Source organism: Desmodus rotundus, chromosome 10 (assembly GCF_022682495.2).
Source record: "Desmodus rotundus isolate HL8 chromosome 10, HLdesRot8A.1, whole genome shotgun sequence".
NCBI classification, from domain to species: domain Eukaryota; kingdom Metazoa; phylum Chordata; class Mammalia; order Chiroptera; family Phyllostomidae; genus Desmodus; species Desmodus rotundus.
In genome coordinates, this window is record NC_071396.1 from 18,950,071 (window position 1) to 18,975,326 (window position 25,256).

The following is a 25,256-nucleotide window of genomic DNA, read 5'->3' on the forward strand; positions in this document are numbered from 1 at the left end:
GTTTAAGGGTTTTTAAATTTCTATTTCATTGATTTGAGAGAGACAGACAGACATCGACTTGTTGTTCCACATATTCATACATTCATTGGTTTATTTTTGTATGTGCCCTGACTGGGGATCGAACCTGCAACCTTGGTGTATCAGGACAATGCTCTAACCAACTCTACCACCTGGCCAAGACCCAGAGTTTTAGTTTTGAAAGATGAAAAGTCCTAGGGATCTGTTGCACAACAGTGACTGTGCAGTTACTGAGCCGTACACCAGGAGCACCTCTCCTGTGTGCAGTGATTCTCCTGAGTCCACAGGCTCCAGGACAGTGAAAGGAGCTGTTTATCTTTGCATCCTCAGTGCCCAGGACACACGTTATAAGCTCACTAGACTTCTGACTGACCGACAGAACACATGAATCAATGAGACCGACAGAACACATGAATTAATGACTGTGTTGGAATCTACATAAAAGCACCAATTAGACATAGTGGTTGATGTCAACCTTTAATTTTGTAGCACCCATTATAATAGATAAAAATAATCTTTATTGCTAAGAAAAATACAAAATCATACAGGAGATCAAAATGAAGGCAGCTGCAAAAGTACAACATCATGATATATAAACATAGAGTATCATGAAAACACAGTAGTTTAAAGGCATTGCCTTCGATGGCTGGAGAAACATCATCCACAAGGCTTTTGAGGACTTGCCTCCAAGGCTGTCACTACCACAGAAGATGGCTTAGGAAGTCCTGGGAGACTACCCTCTTTTACCCTCAAAGAGGGTGGTAAACTCAGGTATTTCAAGCTGCACCTCAAAGCAACTGCAGGGTTGATTTCTAGACGGCGTGGAGGCTGAGCAGGACCTATGTGTGCTGTGAGTCTTCCTGCAGGCAGTGGGTCCCACTGGGTGTGCACCCACCTCGTGGAGCTCTGGCAGCCTCAGCACATGGCTTAGTGCAGTGGCCACCGCGCTCTCTAAACTCTTGCCCCCTGCAGTGAGAGCCGCTTGCACAGGGTTCGCAGGTGGAGCCTGAACTCCCACCGAGCAGACAGATTGGTCTCCTCAATTCTTTGGGCATACATCATTATGTAGTCTCAGTTACAAGGTTAGAAAACAGTTTTAACACTATCGGGCCCAAGTGCCATTAAATAGGAAAGACAATCCCACAGATCACCTCTGCGTGTGTAAGTGAAAGAAAGCAGCAGAGGTGGGCCTGTAGCCGGGGAGAGAAGGCCATAGGCGTATAGAGGCGTCTGACTTGAGAAATGGGTCAATAGCTCTAAGATCAACGACACTAAGAGCAGAAACAGGGACAAAGGAGAGGAAAATCACACCACAGGGAGGGCAGAAGTGAACAATATTATTCAGGGAATAGTCTTGGGTGAAAACTAAACAAAACATTTCTTCATCTAAAAAAGGAAGGAAAAAGTCTGCTGGGCCATATTTACTGATATTGCAGTCAGGACAGGTTTTTGCGTGTGTCTCAGAGGGAAGGGGGGCTGGTGCTCCTGGTCCACAGGCACTGTGACCGCGGGGATCAGGGCAGTATCCACCGATTCCCAGAGTATGGACCTGGCAGCAGAGGGGACTGTGACACCTCCATCTGAAAGACGGGTGACGTAATAGGGGCACCTTCAGGGGACTGGGCCCTCATTCATGCCGGCCTCATTCTACGTACCTTTGCCCATTTGTGAAATAGCTGTGCACTTCCCATTTTTAGTGGGTCTAACTGGGAGGGCTATTTCAGTGCTGTACTTTCTAAGCTTTTAAACATACAATCAGTTAATAGAGGTTGGTGTTAGGCTGGTTTCCGGGAGGCTGCCCAATCAGAAAGGGTGTATGGACCTCACCTTCCAGCAGAGGGCAGCACCACAACACAAGTGCAGTGAAGGAACCTGCACAGCATCTTGTCTATTACAGCCAGTTTTCTCTAACACCGAATGATATTGATGCCAATCCTGGCAAACAATTTAAGCCCTAGCCATCTGAAATCTTACGTGAAATAATGTGCCTTATGTGAGCTCGTGTCCTCGGTGCGTGGAGTCAGTGTGGCTTAGCTTTCACCCGCTGCGAGCGGTGATGTACTGCAGCGGAATAAAATGCCTGTTACAAAGCGCCCGGTCCCGAAACGCTGCAGGTGGGCGCTCCGTTTAAAAGAGCATGTCTCAGAACTTGGCTGAAGAGATTTCATCCTTTCAATAGCAAAAGGACCTCAGCACCAGCAGGTTAGTTCCTAGTGTGGCCAACTGAACGTGGACCCCTGCAGACAGCGTATCAGCAAAGCTCTTCCGTATTAAAAAAATGACCTTACATTTTATCAACTTGATCAATTAGTTACAATTTTCTTCCTTCACACTCTTGCCCTTGTGCAGTATCAGCATATTTACCCCATTACAGTATTTGCTATAAATTAAAATTTAAAAAGTGTTTGGGGAATTACACAATTGAGTTATAGTTCTATTTCAGTTGCGAATTACTCTGCCATCCTGCATTAAGTCGAAGGCTAGAGTCTGAATGAACTTTATGTTTTAAAATCTTTTGGTTAAATTTCTCTCTACTCACATCATACTCCTAATAATCAAAACTTTTCATAAAGTAAATGCCAGTCCATACAGATGTCAGTATGTGCAGATGATGATAGAGTCAAATTGAAATGGCACATTTACGTCAACTCTCTGATTTTTAAAAATCCCTTCTACAAGGGATTTTCCCCCCCTGCAATTGTAATAGGAATTTTAAGCTTTCATAGCCAGGGGCAGAAATCATTAGCCCTCGGGACTTTGGAAGTAATGGTGCCAAAAGGAGAGGTGAGCAGGTAGTGCTCTGTGGTCACACGGTTTTCCTGTACTTCCTGAGCTTAAAGATAACGGAGCACACTCAGCTCTGCCCACACTGACCCACCTGAATTCTGGGTCAACGTTTTTCATCAGACTCAAAGGTAAGTTCGGCTGACACTTAGGAGGAACAGCAACAGGCAAGACACCTAAGATGATACATTCACTTAAAAGTCAGTGTTGAGATTGAAATTCTGAGTTTGGAATTCTGGAACACGTCCCACAGGAGCAGGGCTAGCAGGGATCCATGTACCCACACCAGCCCACAGCCCTCAGAGCACTCTCAGTTCACACACCTGTGACTTGGTGAACGGACGTTCTGTAGAACCACCTCACTGAGTGTAGCGGTGCTTCCAGGGGAAGATTGCTGCCCGTGTTCCAGATTTAAAATTTGGGGTAGTAGAAACTTTAAAAAAAAAATTATCTGCAGCTGTGGTTCTATTGTCGGGGTTAGAAGCCCACCTCCCCCGGCTGCTGTCTCACCACCCAGAGTGGCTTTCAGGGGCATGGGGCCTCCCCCCACCGGGAGCTGGAGAGGAGCCCAGAGAAGCTGGTCAGGCAGCAGGGGGAGGGCAGGGCGGTGTCGGGGGTGTTACTTCCACCCCCTCCTCCCTCAGGCTGCCCTTCGTCAGTGGACGTGGAGGGAGCCTCTGCACATGCAGAACCCTTTCCACCCCGCTCTGTGGGAGCAATGGCTGGGTGGGGTGGAGGTACCACCTGTCCTCCTATTCTCTGTGTGAGGGAGGTCAGGGCCCCAAGTGGGAGGAAGAAGGAGCAGGGTGAGCAGAGAGCAGAGAGCGGTTTTCCCTCCTATCCTCCTTCCATCAGTCCCTCAGGTCCCCCACTGCCTCAGCTGCTCGTGGGCCCTGCAGGCTGCCCTGCAGTGCAAGTGACAAGTTCCCCAGGGGTGTGATGGGGGCAAGAACTATGAAAGGAAGGAGTGGAGGGAGTTTCCCAGCGGCCTGGAGATGGAGGGGACTTTCTGGTGGCACCTGGCCAGGCAGCAGTTAGCAAGACACTTGTCAGGCTGGCCACTCTTTATATTCCAAGGGGGTGTCAGACACACGGGCGATGACCACAGGACAGCCAGGGTCCGGTACCATGTGGCACGAAATAATCACAACCGTATCAGTTCCGGTTCCCTAAAACGTCGATCCCGAACACCACAGCTCACCTATGTTTACCCACAGTAAGTTTTGGACTAACATGTACTAATGTGTCACATTTGGAAAGTCTACTTGGAGAGTAGACAACATGGAAAGTCTACTTCCCAGGCGATCAGAGCCCCTCAGAAGTCTCCCCAGGGCCCGGAACATGGTTGATGATAAATATTTAACTACCACCTCGCTGGACATCAATTTGCAAAAACATCTATTTTTTAAACTCTCTACATTTTACTACCAGCTGTCACTCTACATGCATCTTGCAGGAACCCTGACATGCACCTGATAACTCTGCCAAAGGTGGGTGAGCTGCATCCGAGGCGACGAATGAGTCTCTGAGTGAGAGGCGGTAGCTGACTTGCTAGCTGGGAGTTTACATCTGATGGCGAGGCTGACTCTCTATTACAGCAACCTGACAAAAACCACTGTAACCATGAGTCGAAAAAACGTTGGTTGTTTAGAAAATAACTGTCTTTTGAGCTAACCTTTCTTGTACTGCTCTAATCGATATTAGTCCATCGCTTTTGCTGATTTTAATTAGACATACGGAATCTCCCCAACTGAAAAAGTGCCTTGATTTTCTAACCCACAGCCAAATCCAAGTACCACTTTCATGAAATTGTCAAGCACACCAAGGCTCTGCCCCACCCCGAACCCCGCCCCACCAAACACTAGAGAATCTGGTCTGTCCAATAACAAACCCTTCTGTCTGCCGTGGTTCCCCTTCCCCTTAATCATCAGAGAAGAACGTTGTATCTTTGGACCCAATATTTCATTTGGTTTAAAATTTGGATTTCAACGCATATCCTCCCCTCCAGCATCACCATGAAAGATCCCCCCTGGCTGGCTAAGCAGCTTTCGGCTAAGACAGTAAGTGCTGGAAGGGGTGGCTCACCTGCAGGCCAGGTGATTTGCGTTTCTTTGTTACCAGAGCTCCCTCTCTGGCGGGTGTGTGAGCGAGACAGCCAGCCTCCGTGTAGAAGATGTCAAAGTCCATTGTAAGCTAATTTTTAAAAGGCCGTGCATCACCAAAGGGCATGCTGCACCCTCTTTGCCAACCCCAGGCCCATGGCCCTTTCACCTACTAATTCCTGACTCCGCCCTCCCAATAACCATCAATTTTTTATCTCTCTCTCAAAAATACTGGAGCAAATGACATTTTTGATAGTGCACAGACTATGAAAGCATTTGAATAAAACGAGGGCACAGGTGTTCTGAAAGGTATCACCACATAATACCAGTATCCTGTTCATTCACCTAAGTATGTTATAACTAAACAGTAACAAACGGAGCCAACAGGCAACTTCTCTGTGCTGCTGCCTCGGAGCGGCGGCCACTGACCAAGAAGGAGCCTGTGGGCGACGGCTGTTTGGGGCCATCGCCGTCTGAGCTCCTACTTCAATCTTCGGCAGCACGTGGGGCGAGCATCCCCTCACTTTCATCGCAGCATGGATCCATTCTGACTGTAGGCCTGGGCCCGGGTCCCTAGAGGAGCCTACGAAATGTTTCTGCCAATTCCAGATTCAAATATTAAATTAAAACATGTGCAAAACTAAACAAGCAAAAATCCACCACCAAAACATAATGTACCCTTCCCCCGCCAACCACCAGCGTGGGGGGAACCAATGTCTTATCCTAAATTCTTTAGAAAGAACAGATGCCCGCCGCTCGCTGACCTGGGTTGTTTCAATGCCCAAAGAGGCCAACGAGAAGGAGCAGAGGTCTAACAGTGTCTGGGGTGGTCCCCACGCCCCCTCTCGGGCCACTCCTCGTCCAGCCACCTGCGCAGGACACTCTCCACGTCGGCCCGGCGGTAGAGCCTGCAGAGCTCCATCAGCTGGCCCACCGTCCTCTGGCTGTTCCGGAGCAGGAACTCCACGGTGGGGCTCTGGGGCCTCTGCTCCAGGAAGCACAGCTCGTCGTAGGGCATGCCCCACTTGCTGGCAAAATTCCTCCAGTTCTTGACCGTTGGGTGACACGGGTCCAGCTTTATCCTGATCACGTCGAGTAAGTCCTGATCATTGAGCAAGTCACTGATGGTGGCGGCCCGGGGCGAGCAGGAGGAGCAAGTACAGTTGTCCTGGCAGGACTTGACCTCGCTCACATCTGGAACAGACAGGACAGCCACATGTCAGCAAGAGCCCACGGGCTGCCTCAGCTCTTCAGTCCCTCACGTTCTGTCTGAATTGGCAAGAGGCTCAGTGTCTACACTCACACAACGGTGGGCTCTGACAGCCCAGGACGGGTGGCTGTGCTGGAAGCAGTGGTGAGATTTGATCAACCAAGCCCCTTTCCCTTTCTTTCTGAGACTCTACATCTTATCACATGGGACTACCGGCCAGAATGAGGGCTCTGGGGGCAGGGCATCGGCGGGGGGCGGGGGAGGGGGGCAGTCACCATTGCAGCGGGGTCAGACTGCTGTCGTCCCACGAGCAAACCAGCCCCTACTTGCCTGCACCTCAACCCTTATCCCTTCCATGTTACAAGTCAGCCCTGACAGCTGCCTCGTGCCAAGCACAGCACGTTAGGGTGCAAAGGGTTGCACAATTCTGTAAAAGGTCCTTAAACACACACACCCCCAAAACTGGAATATCCACTCCACACACGGATTTGAAAATGAGTGATATTTGATAATGCCTGAAAGCTTACTTTTTAAATTTACGGTCACCTTATCATCACTTTGCCTTCATCTGCTTTTTCTTCACCCTCGGGGAGACCTCTGAAGTGGAGCCAACACCCCGAGGAGTACAGACACATGGAGCCCAGCCCAGCTGGGTGAACAGCGCGCCCCCACCAGGCAGCTCCAGCCTGCTGTCCGCGCTCAGGGCGCGTTAGGAGGAGCGAGTCCGCAGGTCCTTACAAGAAGGTAGTGAGCGGAGTCTGCACGGCGATGGGGCAACCTGAGCAACTTCCCTTCTGCGCCAGCAGGGGCCTCCTCACCCCTCCCACGGAGAGTTTAACAGCCAAAGGCCATGCGGGAGACCCCTCTCTGGCCTGGGAAATTCTGGAAAGTTACAATGACCTTTACTACGCTAAGCCGTGGACATCCCAATTTAGAAAAGTAAAGAATTGGGAAAAGGCAGTCACTTTGCTGATGGTTTAGGTAGAGAACCAGCGATTTGGGGCCAAGCACATATTAAAAGGTAATGGGGCCCATGACCTACTAATCTAACTTCTGGGCATCCTGCCAAGGAGACAGTCTGAAATAAGTGTATCTGTGAACATTTTTGTTATAGTCTCATCCATCTTTTCAACAACTCACGTGTCGACTACTGTACTACTTGACAGAATTTTATTTAAGTAATTGCAAAGACTAGGCAGCAACCTAGAAGACGCTTGTGCTGTAATGATTAGTGGAAATGTCTGCAATTAGAGTATGTGAAGATTCCGTGTTAATATTACTGTGGAAGGAAATGTACACAAAATGACAACAGCCAGCGGGTTAATAGGGTAGGATTATGTTTCTATTTCCCACACTTTCTCTAGTGGTGTTATAGTCCTGTGACAATCAAAATAACGTCTTACATTAACTAATGCACTGTTTGGCTTTGCAGGAGATGACTTATCACTTATGGGCGCAGCATCGCTCCTCTTTGTCAAGCTTCACGGACACCTGTGAGCCCCCCTTCCCGCCTTCTCCAAGACTTGTGTCATCAAACATCTCCCTTCTTCTCCTCACCTCCAGCCCCCAGCTCTACCATTTTCTTTCTTTTATCTACAAACATGTATAAGGACTCCTCTATTGCAAAAAAACCCCCACAAACAAACCCACAAACAAACAAAAAAACCCACTCTCCTCTGGTTTCATGACTTGCTGAAGCCACTTTCCCTTCCTCTTTTTTTAATTCACTGTTGAACTCCTAGAAGAATTCAAAACCGGCTGCCTCCAATGCCTTCCCACGTTCTTCATCTTCTTGGGCTTCAGGCAGCAGCTGACCTCTCCTCATTTCTGCCAAACCTTGTGGAGACCCGCCCCGGTTCCCTCCACCCCAGCTGCTGGTGGAGTGCCGTTGTGACCAGGCTGGAAAACCCAGGACAGAGGGGCAGGTCCCCACCTGACCCTCAGGATCACTGCTGCCACCCAGGTCCCCATCACACCAGTTCCCCTGGGTACTGCTGGCGCTGCAACTGCACCCAAGACTCTCTGGTCCCTGGGACCCTGCAGGTTGTACTACAAGGCTGCACCCTTCCTGAAGGGTCCTTCTGACTGCCCAGCCGCATCCCCCAGGCACTTCCCTCCATGTTGCAGCTGGGTCCCTTCCCTTGTCAGCCTGTCCTGGTGAGATCCCAGGCTGTATCACTGTCCAGTCCTCGGGAGTAACTTGGGGGCCCTCTGGCTCTGTCCTTGGCCTTGAGATGCTCCCCTCCATGGTGTGTTGTTGGTCACCTCCCCCACTCCCGGCGCTCTCACTGGACAGGAAGGCCCTGAGTGCCTGGCCCTGCCCACCCTTGTGGGCTCCAGAACTGACCGCCGGAAAGCCCCTGCACGTCCAGAGGGCCTCCACCACGACAGGGACCTCAAATTGTACTGGACATTCTCCTCCTGTGCACCCAAAGCACCTGGACTACTTACACTGCAGTTTCACTCCCCCAACCTGTCCCCACGGCCATGGGCTCCCAGGGAAGCTCCGGCTGCTCTGCCCATGTGAGTCCCAGGACATCCCCCAGCACAGCCTGTGCTCCAGACAAGCCAGACAACTGAGCTCCCAGAACACACATTTCCTTCTTTGTTTTTAAGCTCAATTAAATTAAAAAAAAATACTAATATAAAGTCAGTATAGAAAATTTTAAAATTATATATTATGAGAGACACTTTGGTCTTCCCAATTTCACTACTACGTGTAATAATTTGATGCAGACCCCTTCGTGTAAATTTTTAAGCATCTCCCGGGTCAGAGGACCCATAGGCCGTAGCACCTGCACCCCTCAGCTGTCGGAGTCTCTGCCCCAGCTGCCTCCCGCAGACAGATGCTGCGCCACTCCAACCAGAGCCGGGGGTGGCGCCTCCCACCACACCTTTCTCAGCACCGAGCACTGGGCCTTAAAGATCTTTGTCAATTTCATAGGCGGAAAAGTATACCTTACATTTTTCTACTTCCATGCCCTTTCTGGTGTCTCCTCTCTCCTTTCCTTCTCTCTGAACTTCCTCTGTTGCACTTCCCTTCCAGTAGTGACCTTCATACATTCTATAAATCCCACCTCAGATCCTCCTCCTCCAGGAAGTCTTCCTGCTCCTGCTGAAGGCCTCACTAGGGATCCCACTGTTGTGTGTGCACCTCCTGACTCTGTGCAGGAGACATTCTGCAGGCTTCCTGTTCATTGTGCCACCCTACATGCCTACACTGCACTCCGCATCTGTTTAAAACGCAGCTACGTTTCTACGTAATACACGGAGAGTGGCTCCTCAGCTACACGGGTGGCATGTCAAAAAGTAAGACTTCGGCTGCATGTGGGAGGAGTTAATTCATCTAAAAAAAAACCAAACACCTTTCTAAGGGTGAAAGTAGCTTCTCGCTGAAAGAGGGGTATAAGAGGGGAAAATTCAAGCCTGAATTTTCTTTGCTGTTGCTCAAAGATAGGATCAAATAAACAATATTCTGCCAAATGGGAAAGAAGCAGATTACCACAGAGTATATATAATTCAGTTTTTGTAAAAATAAATAATAGTCATTCAAATTCTGGCCAAGATGGAGGCTTAGGTAGATACACTTTGCCTCCTCACACAACCAAAAGAAGGACAACAACAAATTTAAAAGCAAAACACAACCACAACTGCCAGAAAATCAAACTACATGGGAGTCTGACAACCAAGGAGTTAGAGGGAACATTCATTCAGACCAGTAGGAGGGACGGAGATGGGCAGCCAGAATGGAGAGGACTCGTAGCAAGGCAGCAGCTAGAGGTCCACGCTGGCAAGGCGGCGGCTGGGGGAGCAGGCAGTCCCATGTTTGCGTGAGGATAAACTGGGAGGAACAACTGGGGAATGAGACAGACCATAGAGTCCAGAGTTCCAGCGTGAGGGGAAAATAAAGCCTCAAAACCTGTGGCTGTAAGAACCTGTGGAGGTTGTAGTGGTGGAAGAAACTTCCAGCCTCACAGGAGAGTTCATTGGAGAGACCCAGAGGGTCCTAGAATATACACAAACCCACCCACCCAGGAATCAGCACCAGAAGGACTCACTTTGCTTGTGGATAGTGGGGGGGGAAGTGACTGAAAGCGGGGAGAGAGCCAGGTTAGTGGCACTGTTCCTTCTCTGACCCCCTCCCCATATACAGCACCACAATGCAGCGATGTGGGTTGCCCCACCCTGGTGAATACCTAAGGCTCTGCCCCTTACTACCTAACAGGCACACCCAGACAAAAAAAATATTGCTCAAATGAAATAACATATCACAACTTCCAGAATAGAAATAAGCAACAAGGAGATAGACAACCTATCCGATGCAGAGTTCAAAACACTGGTAATCAGGATGCTCACGGAATTGGTTGAGTATGGTGCAAAATAGAGGAAGAAGTGAAGGCTATGAAAAGTGAAATAAAGGAAAATGTACAGGGAACCAACAGTGACAGGAAGGAAACCAGGACTCAAATCAATGACTTGGAGCAGAAGGAAGAAATAAACATTCAATCAGAACAGAATGAAGAAACAAGAATTAAAAAAATGAGGAGAGGCTTAGGAACCTCTGGGACAACTTTAAATGTTCCAACATCCGAATGACAGGGGTACCAGAAAGAGAAGAGGAAGAGCAAGAAATTGAAAACTTATTTGAAAAAATAATGAAGGAGAACTTCCCTAATCTGGCAAAGGAAATAGACTTCCAGGAAGTCCAGGAAACTCAGAGAGAACCAAAGAAGCTGGACCCAAGGAAGCACACACCAAGGCACATCATAATTACATTACCCAAGATTAAACAGAAGGAGAGAATCTTAAAAGCAGAGAGAAGGAGAGAGTTACCTACAAAGGAGTTCCCATGAGACTATCAGTTGATTTCTCAAAAGAAACCTTACATGCAAGAAGGTGCTGGAAAAAAGTATTCAAAGTCATGAAAGGCAAGGACCTGCATCCAAGATGACTCTATCCAGCAAAGCTATCATTAGGATGGGAGGACAGATAAAGTGCTTCCCAGATGAGGTCAAGTTAAAGGAGTTCATCATCACCAAGCCATTATTATATGAAATGTTAAAGGGACCTACCTTAGGAAAAGAAGATGATCAAAAATATGAACACTAAAATGACAATGAACTCACAACTATCAACAACTGAACCTAAAAAAAAAACCCACAAAAACAAACTAAGCAAATAACTAGAATAGGAACAGAATCACAGAGATGGAGATCACGTGGAGGGTTATCAGCAGGGAGTGGGAGGGGGGGAGGATGGGGGAAAGAGTACAGGGAATAAGAAGCATAAATGGTAGGTACAAAACAGACAGGGGGAGGTTAAGAATAGTACAGAAAATGGAGAAGCCAAAGAACTTACATGTGTGACCCATGACATGAACTAAGGGGGGTGGGGGAATGCTGGTGGGAGGAGGGGTGCAGGGCGGAGGGGAATAAAGGGGAGAAGAAAATGGACAACTGTAATAGCATAGTCAACAAAATACATTAAAACACATAATACAGTCATTCACATCCCCATGAAGTACACTGTACACACACCTTCATGGGCACAGAGAAAAACCTGGAAGTATGTCTAACAAAAATGGATATTTCTTAATCTTCTATAATAATTGTGTTTAGTTAGGTACTCTAAAAATAGTTTTAATGTCCCAGGAAAATAAAGTAGGACATGACTTCTGAGCCCAGAACTAAGTGCCCTGGGGTCTGAAGGCCTCTCCAGCAGCCCTTTGGGAAGATGCGGGGTGGGCAGGCTTTTCTCCTTTAGTCTCAGGAAGAAGAAAAGGAAGGTCTCTCTGAAGCTCGTATAAGTGGTCTAGGGTACCAGGAAGTCTCATTTCTTTGAACAACGGCATTGACAAAATTGTCCATGAATGAGGTGCCGAAAGTCCACTGATGTTTTCTTTCCTTTTGGATTCTCAGCAGAGCAAATGACACCTTACTCAATTAGAATCTACACTACTGCCAACATTAGTGAACTGAAAGTTGCCTTTTGAGTCATGAACTGTCATTAGGTCTCTGGGGGACCTGAGCGGGAAAACACGTTTGTTTCCTGTCCGAAGCTTGTGCCTTGCCCGCTGTGAACACCTGTCACGTCACAGGTGGGGGCAGCGGGCCGTGCCTGGAGAGGAAGCCGTCCCAGGGAGAGTCTCAGGACCAAAGAAGTTTTCTGGAGGGAAATGGTGTATTATTTGATGCCTCTCAATGAGAAGCACAGGCTTGCTGTGCAGTAGAAATTCAAAAATCATTTGCTGTCTGAACGAATGAGAACCGGGCTGTCTCCTCAGGAGACGGGAGACGTGTCACTGTTGTGTGGTGAGTTGTAGATGCTGAACAGAGAATTATTAGGAAGGGAAAGAATGGCGTTGGTGGCTGCTGGCAGTAAATTGATATTGGTGGAACGAGTACACACTTGGTCTTGAGATAGAAAACAATGGATCGATTCTAGGTCTGGGAAGGAAAGGAAGGGGCCACTGAAAAAAGAAAGTGAATTATGTACAAAAATATACTTGGGTTCTCTAATAGTTAGGGTCCTGGCTTGCCACATTTTGACACTTGACTTGTGTATTCCCAGCGATGCAAAGCAAGAGTGGCGCACTCCATGAATTTATGATGACTTCTTATTCCAGGAGCCAGACCCCTGGAGGGAGTGCTCTCCTCAGGTCCCTCTGAGTACAGGCTTACCCTGAGGAAGACCGATCGGCAGAAGGTCCAGGTTTCTCATCATCAAAGCGTCAGTTACTGCGTGCCCAGAGGACGGCCAGCCCTGCACTGCGTCCTCCACGTCCTCACGTGCACGACCCTGCCCCCCACTCCCCCACCCCCACCCGGCCCTGGATCGATGTCACACGGCACTCTTCAAGCCGGGTGCCCCAGCCTCCAAAAGCTTGGCCCTCATGGCATTAACATCCACGATTTCAGATTCCTCATCTGTAATATGGATGATAATGATTCCTTGATCTCATGGATTAAATCACATAAATGATGTGAAAGCATTTTTGCCAACTCTCGTGTAATGTTATTTGAAGATGTTAGGTTTTGCATTTACTTTTTTAAGGAGAGGGAAGAAGAGTGTCCCCCTGTAGCATGGCCTCTGCTCACACCCCTAGCCCCGCTCCTTCTCTGCGGCTCTACAGGGCCCACACTTGTCCCTGCAGCCTGAGCTCAGCTCTGCCCCAGGACCTTGGCACCAGCTGGTCTCCCCGGAGTTCTCTGTCTGCAGCTCTCTGTGTGGCCGGCTCCTTTGCACCATTCAGGTCTGCATGTGCCTAAAGCCGCAGCCTGCCCCTCATGCATCGTCCTCAAGGCACCCACTACCACGTGTGATTACTTATTTGTTTGTGTTTATTGTCTGTCGGTCCCAACCAGCACACAAGCTCTGCAAGGAAAGGGACTTTAATGTCTGACGTCCCCGCTTCGTTCCAGGTATACTGTAGGCACTCAATAATACTTGTTGAGTAAATAAAATGAATGAAGAGGGTGACACAGAGAAATAATCAAATGAGAAACCTCTGGGCAGCCTCCGAGGAACCATCTGGAAACTATCGAGTCCACCGGACACTTCTTAGGGCTGAGAAACGAAGCAGAAGAAAGCCTGCCGACTGCCACAGAGCACCGTGTACCACCCAGACCAACAACAGCAGTGCTAGAGGCTTGCCAACTGTCCACACCTGTTAGCACCGTGCAGGTGAGCAGTGTGGACAGGTAGCGGGCCTTGCTAAGGCCACGTCCTCACTCTGAGCAGAGATAGGGATGCCGATTTCATTAGGTGGTTGAGAGGATCACATGAGGTCATCCATTAAAGCATCATCCTAGCCCACCGTGAGCAAGCAACTGAGCATTTGTAGCTGCGGGTGAGGAATCATGACCAACGGCCTTTGTAAAAGCAGAAACAAGCCAGTTGGAGGAAGACAAACACCATACGATCTCACTCATCTATGGAATCTAATGAATAAGATACACTGACGAACGAAATGAAACCAGAGGCATGGACCCGTGGAACAGACTACCAGACCTCAGCGCGGGGGACTGGAAGAGATAAGCCAGACAACATATATGCACATATGCAAAGCCCATGGACACAGACAACTGTGTGGTGAAGGCCGGGGGTGGGGGTGTTGGGTAGAGGCAAGCAAGGGGGAAAATGGAGGACATCTGTAATAGTGTCAACAATAAAAAATAAAGGAGATAGAAATAAGAAAAAATAAAAAAAATAAAATAAAAGCAGAGGTTCTCAACCTTGGCTGAAAGATGGACTCCACCCCCGAACCGCCACTCAGAAGTGGACAAAATCCTAATGTCCTGGACCGTCATGTCACGGTCAGGGAGGCAGGCAGGACACGGGAAGTTTTAAAAGCTCCCCTGAGAATTCTAATAGGGGGCCGGAACTGCAAACCATCTCCTTAAAGACCTCTACAGAGGACGAAGGCCTTAGAGGGCCTGCAGACGTCGGATTCGGGCACGCCAGCGACTCCTCTTTGAGGGGCGCCACGCTGCTCCTCTCCCCTTCTCTCTCACACACGGCTCACGCTGTACTTCAGAGAGGCGTTGCAGGAGCCAAGCAGGCTCTTCGACAAGGTGTGTTCACGTCATTGAAACAACCCTAAGAAACAGTTCCCGTCCAGTGTCCAATGGTGTGGCATCTCACGGCAAAGCTGGGACTTCGTGGGCTATCAATTATCGGTCAGTTAACAGTTAATTGTGAACAGGAGCAAGATTCAGAATTCACAAAGGTTGTGATTAGTTGAGCCTGGAGAAGGGCTCCAGTCTGGGTGCTGGCAGGGGATCAGAGACTGACTTAATGGGTCTCCCTGTGGGGGCGGCAGGGTGGGGCGGAGGGGGGGTGGTGTTCTATCTTGTACGGTGGGTTTTTTGAGAGCTGTTACCACTCAGTGTTTTCCTCCAGTGGGCTCGGCACCACTGGCTGCTCTCAGATGGTTTATAAGAACGTTCCCCAGGATAACTCGATCTCGAGTAAACATTTTACTTTGGCAACCTCGCCAACAGCAAAATATTGTGGTCTTGAAACTAATTCCACCCCAGGTGTCTATAAATTATCAGATCTGGAACCTGCAAAATCGCAGTGTGTCCCAGTAGAGTCAAGCGTTCTATCGTTACATTTCTTAAGGGTGTAAATTCATGTTTCTTTCTATGTGGTTCCTGATGTGGTTGGAAATGAATTTAAAAATGCCAGTTTATGACTTTGATAAATCTTCGGAGCGCACACACACCACACTCTTCAGCAGAGGCAGGCAGTTAAATGCTAGGAGCTGGAAAATTATGAAGAATTATTTTCATCTTCTAAGAAACTGACTCAAGGGCTTTGGGTGGGCGTTTGATCTCAACCAACAGGAAAAACAATGCGATTTAGTTTTCCCTCTCTCAAGCACCCTTTTAAGGAGACTCCGCGTTGGCAGCAGCACTGGGCAGCCTGACAAACTGGATGGCTCCAGGCTGCTGAATCGGGCCGAGTCTCAATTTTATCATCAAACGAAACTGGAATGTGGAATCCATATAAAAAAGGAGGAGAAGAAGAAGAAAGAAAAAGAAACAAACTCTTTCACGAGAAAGAACCCAGGTTAAAATTCAGCCTAGACTTTTATGTGAACTTGAATTGTGAAAGCATACGACACAAACACATTAACAGTGTCACTTATGGACTAGTGTGAAACCAATGAAAATCCTCTTTTACATTCATTTCTGGGTGGAAATTAGGCTTCGCTTAGGCACGTGCTGGATTACTCGGGATTATCAGAAAGTCGTCCCTGAAAAGCTGGCTGCTGTTAAGAGCAGGTGCCCAAGGTGTCGTGGTTCCCGTGGGACCCGCCACCAGAAAGGGGCGGGAGATGAGGTTTCACATTTTCCAATTTGGGGGATGTTTTTTGTAACTGAGCCTTACTGCTTTAACGTCCAGTGTTTTCATTTTGAAACTTCGCGTGGAAACACTGTACAGCTTTAACGTCTCCATGACCAGGGTGTACATTTACCGATGGTGCCCTGCCCCGGGCGTCTGCTTCTCTCCCCAGCGGTTCCGCAAAGCTTTGCTTTCCTAGCATCAGTGCTTCTGAACTGCCTTCTGTGTCTTCCTCGATTACAACCATCGCTGTCATTCGTCTGCCTACCCCTCCGTCTGCCTAGTGCCCGTCAGCCTCTCATCCTGCTCATGTTAACCTGCATAAACTGGATCGCAGATAAAGTAAGGTTCTCAAATTACAAGAGTCACTAACAGCCAGGCCCAGTTAAGGCCAAGGGCCTGATCAGGCACAGAAACTTCTGGGAAAGGCTGCCCAGCCGCTCAGCCCAGTCTCCGGCCACCCAGCCAGGCCCTTCTCACGTGAGCCTGTGACCGCTGTGGAGTTTGAGGAAGAAGCCAGGGCCCAAAGAAGGCAAGTTCCCATGGGGTGTCTGGGTACAACCCCGGTTATGGGCCTGGCCCGTGAGACCTGCTGGGAGGGCTGCACTGGAGGTCCACCTGGTCCGCTTTCTCCCTCGACTTCTCCAATCACAGCCGGGCAGCGGCTGGGCTGGAACCAGAACTGTAACCTCTGTTTCCCACAGCTGCACCTTGGCCACGAGGCCTGGCCCACACTAGGTCTTTAATAAAGAGGGAGGAGAGGGAGAGTAACGTCAGCGCACAAGGGAAACACCAGTCGGCTGCCCCTCATAGGCCCTCAACTGGGGACCTGGCCTGCCACCCAGATAAGTGCCCTGACCGGGAATTGAACCTGTGACCTTTGGGTCATAGGCCAGTGCTCAACCCACTGAGCCATACCAGCCAGGGCTCAGTAGCTTATTTTAATGCTCATTCCATATTTTGCCCCAAGATTATTAAGAAATCTAAATATTGCCAAAGTTTCTGCCTAGAAAAAGGGAAGGAGGTGACAAACTTTAATGTTCCTTTGGTTAAACACACTAAAAGCAGGAGCGGGGTTGAGGGTGGCACGTGGGCTAATGTCCAGGGAGGCCGCCGGGGCTCCCCATGTGCCCAAGGCACACAGAGCAGGTAGAGGGTGGCTGGGCTGACCCTGCACTCATCCCACTGCTGTCCTCCATCTGCCCGGGTCACCTGCCAAGTTCACTGCAGCTCCCAGAACCTGGGGGGAGGGGGGCGGTCTGCGCAGTTCTAACCGTTGCCCAACCCTGAGCCTGTCCGACTGAGAACCCTGCTGAGCCCCTCACAAGCAATGCAGGGTTAAGGCACAGAAGATACTCGTCAAAGGCATGCGGCTGGAGAGTGTCTCTACTCTGTAACAGAGACCTAAAGTTAATGATAAACGCGGCCTCAGAGCATCTCCAAAGTAGCCACCGCAGCTATCACCGAAGCCATCGTTGGCGTCAGTCACGTACCTGCAAGGGGATCTCCAGTGCTGTCTGCAAAGCCGTTTTCTTCTCCCTGGAAGCCAAGAAGCAGCCGTCATTAAAATCATACCCACGTACAAATGGAGGTATTACCAATTTCCCAATTTAGTTAAATGTCCACCCGAACCTGGGGCGGGTGATGGGTGTGAAGATTGGTAAGATGGCCGTGAACTCTGCGCCCTGCTCAGAGAGTAAGTCTGCGTGCTTCCTTGGCTGGGTCCACAGCGCCCAGCACGGCCAGCCCGCCGAGGACACTCAACAGACGTTTGTTACGTGAATGGCTGTCCCCAGTTTTAACACAATGTATCGATGCATGGGGCAATGTGCTACTGTTCTATGTTTATTTCACCGCATGGATCATTTCCCTCACTGCGCTTCTCATCTACTTCTTGGTGGGCTGCGTGTCAGGCCAGGTGGTAATTCTTTCTCTGTGTCTTGTACTTTTCAAACACACACTACAAAGCAGCAAAGAGAAACTTAGGCAAGAGCGGCATCCAAATCTTGAGAAGTGATCATGTCTCTGCCCGTTTGACGGGGCTCATTTTCATGACCAAGGCCCTGGGAGGGATGGACTTTGACCTTGAAGGGTGTGTGTGCATGAGTGTGTGTGCTTACAACCCTGTCAGCAGAGAGCATCTCCGGTCTGTGCTGCTGTTAACTCCATCTCTGACCCCTCAGCTAACACGACCCCTCCACCCTCTGCATTGTAGCAGAACTCTAGAGCTGGGTCAGAAGCCCTGGTTTCCCTCCAGCTGCCTCATAACCTCAGGCACATGGCGTCCCCACACTGGTCTCCATTCCTGGATTGTACATCGAGGTGGGTAACAGGCAAGGGCCACCCCTAAGTGCCCTGCGTCCTCAGATCTCAGCACATTTCACCCTTAAAGATGCGCTAACTCCCTGGTGTCAAACATTTTAAACAGTCTTGTTCTCTTCACTTCTAAGAAGCCTTTCTCCTCACTGCAAGCTCATAAATTCCCGTGTCTCAGCAATGTAAACACACTTGTCTAATTATGAGTTAATTTTTTCGCATCCCTACATCCCACCAGCTGGGTTTTCCCCTCCCTCGATACCTCTTGCTTCTGTTTGAGTCCCTGCCACTGTCTTTCCTGCAACAAAGAGCGGGCTGCTCCCCCACACCTATTATAGTTTGCAAGAGTGAAAGGAAGCCTTTGAAAGAACAAAAACTTTCTACATTTACAAGGCAAAGTCCAGAAGCTCCTTGAGGCCGGGCTTCCCTCCTCACTGCGGAACAAGTCCTGCGGAGACCTGCGAGCGTGGCGTGGCCCTGGCAGGAGTGGTAGGGACACGCCGCTGCCACCGTCACACTCTGCCCCCTGAACTGGACACGAGGAACCAAAACAGGGCCTTCCGGAGGCATGAAGGCACAAACATTCAACTTGGCAGGGTCTGTGGTACAACTGAGGTCCCTGCTGAACATGAACTTCCCTTTAAGGCTACATAACGCGGCACACTTGACTTCATCTTGCATCATCTGGAGAAAACTTTTAATAAAGTCACTGTCTGGCCAGAATCGTCCCCATGATGAAGACAAGGGGCTCGACTTGTGAAGGCTGATGACAAAGGAACTTAGGGTCGCATGATCCCTGTTCTTGCTCTGATTACTAGGCCACTGTTTCTGGTGGTTTTCTGAGAGTGGAATCAGAAAAGCCTTCTTGTGTGGTGTCGAGGGTCTCACGGACACCGCGCCCCTGCCTTTACACAACACTTGTCTGTTTTAGCAGCTTGTTCCCCTCGTTGGGCCCTCAGACAGAGGAGGGACGCCCTGAACCCCGACCTCAGGGCCTGCCCTCTGCTGAGCTGGGGACAGAGACGCACGGGGGCAACTAAAACACCGGCAGAGAAAGTGAGCTCAGACAGGGAGATGAGCTTGTCAGAGAGGAGCGGTTTCTTCCGACAAAAAAAAAAATCAACAAAACCCCACAGAGGTGGCTTCTTCGAAGCAGAGACGTTTGAGAAGAGCCCTGCTGGGGATTTGGAGTGGGGGCTTGGGAGGAAAGGGCTTTTAGTCAGAGTCCCAGGTGAGCCGGCGGTAGCCTGGGGCCCAGTGGGGCATTCCGTTGCAGCAAAGGCAGTGAGAGCCGCCAGAGGGTGATGAGATGGCAGAGGCGACTGAGGCCTGACGCCTGTCGGAGGAGCAGGGCTGCACACACAGCCAACACAGTGCCCCACACTACAACCCTGGCCAGAGCAGGGGCCTCTCAGAGCTCTGGGCGGGGAGGAGACTCCGCCTGGCTGCCGGGGAGGGGGTATCCCTGGTGGTCAGGGACAGCGTGCAGGCTGGGGGACTGGGGGCGTGGTGGGGAAAGCAGGACTGACTCATAGGCAAGGGTGGATGAGACCCCAAACCACTATCCTGGGGGAGGAAGGAACCAGGCCAGAGCAACCGCAGAGGTGGAGCCCCTGGGGGCGTTGGGGGTGAGGTGAAGGGCAGGTCTATCCCAGCTGAATCACAGTGCTGGGGTGGGGAGGCCCCGGCAGGAGACGGAAGTGGTGCAGTGATTGTGGAAGAAGACACAGGTGGTGGAGAGCCAGGTGTGAGCTCACAGCCAAACACCCACATTCAGCACAGGGGCGGAAGGAGAGAGGAAAGCAGACGAAAGGGGTCACAGCAAGAGGTGACTGTCAAAAGTTGCAGGAAGGCTAGAGGCTCTGAGGAGAGGAGTGGCAATTTCTGAAGGCAGGTGTGGCTGGCTTCCACCCAGGAGGTGGTGGGGACATGGAGGTGGCCAGAGGGCACGAAGAGGTGGCCGGGGCCCATGCATGGCTGGCTGGCTGGCTGCCTGCAGGCAAGCTCCCCCAGCCCTTCTCTCTGCTGGGCTTTCCCATATCTCTGAGGCCTCTGCTTAGGCACCACCTCTGGGAAACCGTCTCCAAGGTCCCAGTCTGGTCCTGTGCCCTGGGTGTGCCCACAGCATCCCATATGGGTGCCCCGCCGGGCACTGGTCCGCTGTGCGTAGAGGTCTGAAGTGGCTCTTCTGCTCTAGACTCTAACTACAAGGCAAAACATCTTATCCTTGTTGTGCTGTGGTGACTCTTACACCTGAGACAGGTACCAACTCACACCTGCAAAGGGAGGCTGAGTGAGGGGTGGGGAGGAAAGGAGACACGTGGCACCCGGGGAGGGACTCCTCCCACCACGCCCACCTTTCCCCCCTCCTGCTCTCTGGCCTCAGCTCCTCAGGCACCAGCTGTGTGAGCTCCACCCCACTTCATCCCTCTGGTCTCACCTGGATCCTGTGCATTTAGTCATGGTCAGCACGTTAGCGATGTGTTTGAAAACACCCTAGATCTGTGCGCTGACCATGGGCCCCTTGCCTTCCTCAGTGCTGGATGAACTCCACTGCCTCCACCTCGCCCTGAGCGTTTCTGAGCTCACGAATCTGATCTCAGCGGGGCCCCGGCTGCGCCTCGGTTTTGTGGGAGAGATGAACGGGTTAACAAAACGTGGCATACTATTCAGCGTTAAAAAGGAAGGAAATTGTGACATCTGCTACACCATGTATGAACCTTGAGGACATCATGCTCAGGTGAAAGAAGCCAGTCACAAAAGGACAGCTATTATAGGATCCCATTTATGTGAGGGACCCAGAGGAGTCAAATTTGAACAGACAGGAAGTAAAACAGGGATTACCAGGAGCTGGGGGAGAGGGAGGGGAAGTTAAACTTTAGTTTAACAGGGCAGAGTTTCAGTTTGGGAAGAGGGGGAAGTTCTGGAGGTGACGGCTGCACAACAGCGTGAATGCAGTTAATGCCACACGGCTGTGCACTTAAGAAGTGGTCCCGGTGGTAAATACATGTTATATGTCTTCCACCACAATAAAAAACGTTCACCTCCTTAGTAAAGTTGAGGGTAGCACAAACTGAAATACCAAAGTTTTATAGATACTCAAGGAGGCTAAAGACAACCCCCATTTTGTATAACTTTCCCATTGTAAATACAAGGGATTACCTGATGTTTGGGGAACTGTGGTAACTGCTGCCCGAAATTCTCTGCGCAGAAAGGGAGGTGGCTGGTTACACTGATCTGCACTCTGGCTGGGTCCCATCTCTGCTCAGGGAGATGCAGGCACTGGGTGCTGGAGAACCCTCTGCAGGTTCTCACCAGCTCTGAGAGACCCCAGGGGCCAAGGAAACGCCCTGGGGACCCTCTGCATCCGGAGTGGGTGTGCACCCCATTGCAGTCCACGTGGGGCTGGACAGAGGGCCCAGATGCTGGCGGGGGGGGGGGTGGTCGGACGGGAGGGAGGTGGTAACCGATGCCGAGGGGCTGTCTTCTGCTGCATTCCACTGTTCCACACTTAATTCTCTACACTTAGCTAACTGACCCAGGGTTCCACCTTCATTACTTGGCAAACCAAATCTGCTTGGAAACCAAATCATCCCAGCTCACCGGGCTCCTGCAGCCAAGACGGCAGGCTGAGAGCCCGAGAAGGAACGCCTCCTGCAGATGACTTCACACTGGAGGGACCCGGCCAGTCAAAGCAGAAAACCAGCATCTCTCGGAGGACCGCCCGCGCTGAAGCCTGACCTCTCTGCTTTACGAAAAGACTTGAATGAAGGGCTTTGAAAACAGGATTCTAAACGCCGAGGCGTGCGACGGTAACAGGGCTCAGACAAGCACGGACTTAGCTGTCTGACTCCGCGGATCCTGGTGGGTCTTTCTAAAGCAATTTATACCAGTTCTTTCTCAGCAAAGTAATTACTATTATTGTAATAACGGCTTGCACTTACTTTTTTATTGAAGTTTAATATACACATAGAAAACTGGCTTTTAGAAGTGAGTCTCATCTAGGATACATTTATCAAGTACCTACTCAATGTCAGGGACCGTTCGGGTCCTGGACTGTGGGGACAAAGGAGACAGCCCCGGGCTGCCTCAAGTTACAGTCCGTTAATGGAACAAGGATGTGACAGATATCGGTGCCACAAGGAATAACGTGTTAAACAGGTACAGACAGATGCCAAGGGGCACAGAGGTGAGCCAGGCTTCAAGTGAGACCTCAGGGAACAGGGGGAGTTTCACTGGGATGAAAGGACAACACACGGAAAAATAGAAATTTGAATGAAATGCTACGGTGCTTTGCTAGGATGAGAGCAAACCTGCAGGTTTGTGTACATTTAGTTCTTTCTTCTCTTCAACGAGTCTTCTATCCGATTACAAGGAAGCCCTGCTACTCCGGGAGGTGAAGTGGGGGTCAGACGCAACCGCTGCCCCTGGCCTGCGAGGCCGGGCTCAGGTGTAATTTCACTCCTTTGCTCTGGTTCCAGAGATGAAAGCAGGGTGGTTTCCCTTTTTGTGTGAAGGATCGTTGGTTATTGTTCAAAAACACCACGAGTACTTTACAGGAGATTATGGTTTGCATGTGCACAGGCAAGCAGGCCCGGAGGAGGTGCATGCTGCAGAGGCGGGAGTCTGCCTGAGCTCTCTCCCTTCAGGAGTCGGGGCTCAGTTGTGGGAGGTGGCGCTGCTGGGGCCTGGACCCACAGGGGGCGGGGGAGGGAGGCGCGATGAGGACCTGGGTCATGAACCCAGGTCATGGACTCATCGTTTTGGTCTATAGCCTTCCTGTGGTGCGTTACGCTGTGGAACACTTGGTGTGGCACCAATGTGGCACATCTCCCTCCCAGAGGTTCCTGGCTACAATCTAGGGCACACTCTTGCTGATTCCTCGGTCATAGGAACCTATATAGAGATATCTGTTAGCCCCAAACCATACTCGTCTACAACTTGCTTTATTTGTTTAATAATATGACAATGATATATGGCAGTACTAACGGGGGTCAGTGGCTACTCCCCTTTTTCATGGTTTCATGGTATTACAACTGTCACAGTGCCGGCGTTTATCCACCCGCTTCCTACCACACTGCTCCGGCGACCTCCAGTTGGAACACACTCTGCTACGACTTCTGCAGGATCGAGTCCTGGAGTGGCCCTGCTGGATCCACCTGTCACAGAGGCTGCCAAATAGTCTTCCCGAAGTTCTATCAGTCTACACTCCCAACCCGTGTGAGGTGGCTGCCCCTGACCCCCACACCAACCGGAAGTTCTGGGGAAATTCGAAGGTGTTACAATCAACAGAACACTAAGTGGAACTAGAAGAGAATACGCTACGTAATGAGAAGCCACAAAGTCGAACAGAACCGGCAGAATAGAGGACCGTGCGATTTCATTGGTTAATAAGCAAACCTCCCGTATGCTGTTCTTAGGGAAACAGCTACTAAGTGCCAGCAAGCAGGCATGTCGCCCTTTGACCTGTACAATCTTAGTGCAAACATTTTATTTTGACTTGGCCCAAAAGCACAAAGAAGTCAAAGACAGAGACGTAATAGACTACATCAAAAGAGAGTACTACGATTTCTTTTAAAATTTCATTTCTGGGAAGTCCATTATAGAAAAAAGTCTTCGAGGCCCTGAATGATAGCTGTGGCTGCGGTGGGTGGCACGAATGGGGGGGGAGTGCATCTTGTTTCCTCTAAGAACCCAACACAGAGATGGCAGGTGGTCCTGGTCAGGATTCAGCAAGGCAGCTTCCACCCCAATCAGCAGAGCTCCATCGTAATGCCCAGAGGGGGAAGGGGTGAGGCTGAGTCAGAGGTGCACCTGAGAGTCTGGGGTGGGGTCTGATCCAGGGGGGAGGCGCTATGAGAAGATGTGGACACAGGAGCAGAGGGCGGGAGGCCACCGTCTGGGATAATCAGCTGAGTGTGGAGAAGGGAAGATGACTCGACTTAAGGAAGTGATGTGCCGAATGGAGTAGAGGTAGGTCTTTTCCTGCTGTAGGTAAAACTGTCTAGGGCATCAAAACACAGAAAGATCTATGGCTTTTAAAGACCCTCATCAGCTTCACCTGGAATTACAGACTTATTTTTAACGTTCTGGTGCTTAGTGTATCTCTTCACCTATTTTCTAACGTGGCCTTGTCCCACACCTCTGTGGGTCCGGAGGCCTCCCTGTCGGTTTGCACTGGCAGAGGGAAAAACTCCAAGTGCAGGCTCTGGGGGAGTCTTCTAGTTTTAGCCGGTTGCCCTGGTTCCTTGTTCTCTAAACTTCGTCTCAGGGAAGAAGAAACTACCAAGAATTTCCTAAAACCAGAACGATCCGATTTTCTCTGGGAGCGTTAACGCCGTGAAGGACATACCGGCCTGTCACACAGACCCTGCTGGGGCCTGCAGGCTGCTGCCCAGCAAGAGGGCAGGCAGGGGCCTGCTGGGCCGACTCACATCAGCTGTCACCCACAGCAGGGGCCGCACGGGGTCCCTTCCCCGCTGTTACAGAGCCCAGAACCGCTTGAGGTTTGCAGGGGACCTGGCGGCGTGTGCTCTGCCAAGGTGAAGAGGCCGACGGACCACATTCTGCCAACTACCTCTCAGTCCTTTGAACGAAAAGAGCAACCCTCCATTTACCAATTTTGTTCCGGTGTTTTTTTCTGATGCCCGCTGGCCAGACTGTTATCATCAGAATGTGGAAAAGCCTAAAATCTCCCTAGATTTAGGCGAAGCAAGAGGCCCAGCAACTGGCACCACCCAACTGCTACTGATTGAGAAACACTGGGTATTGGGGCCGTGCTGGGGGGAGGGGGTGACACTGGACAAGTTTCCAGGTCCCGCCTCTTCCACTCAGATCACGAACAGCATGATTTCTCGGGTCCCCTGCAGCTCTGAAGAGGCCAAGTTGTCAAGTGGGCGTCGAGCCCACACCTGCTTTCTCAGCTGTCAGGACTGGCGAGGCCAAGCCACCCTCTGAGGGGGTGCCAGTGGCACTGA

General features: G+C 50.5%; 1 protein-coding gene across 3 annotated transcripts in view; it reads right to left on the bottom strand.

Annotated features, from left to right (window-relative positions):
• Positions 1–479: 479 nt before the first annotated feature.
• Positions 480–25,256, bottom strand: part of EDARADD (EDAR associated via death domain) — a 54,590-nt gene continuing 29,813 nt past the window's right edge. For all 3 annotated transcript variants that reach the window (XM_024561942.4, XM_045196442.3, XM_045196443.2), the window contains exons 5-6: positions 17,457–17,502; positions 480–6,098 (exon numbers count right to left, since the gene is read on the bottom strand). In XM_024561942.4, the coding sequence (XP_024417710.2) occupies positions 5,716–6,098; positions 17,457–17,502 (429 nt within the window). In that variant the 3' untranslated portion in view covers positions 480–5,715. The remainder of the gene's footprint in view (positions 6,099–17,456; positions 17,503–25,256) is intronic.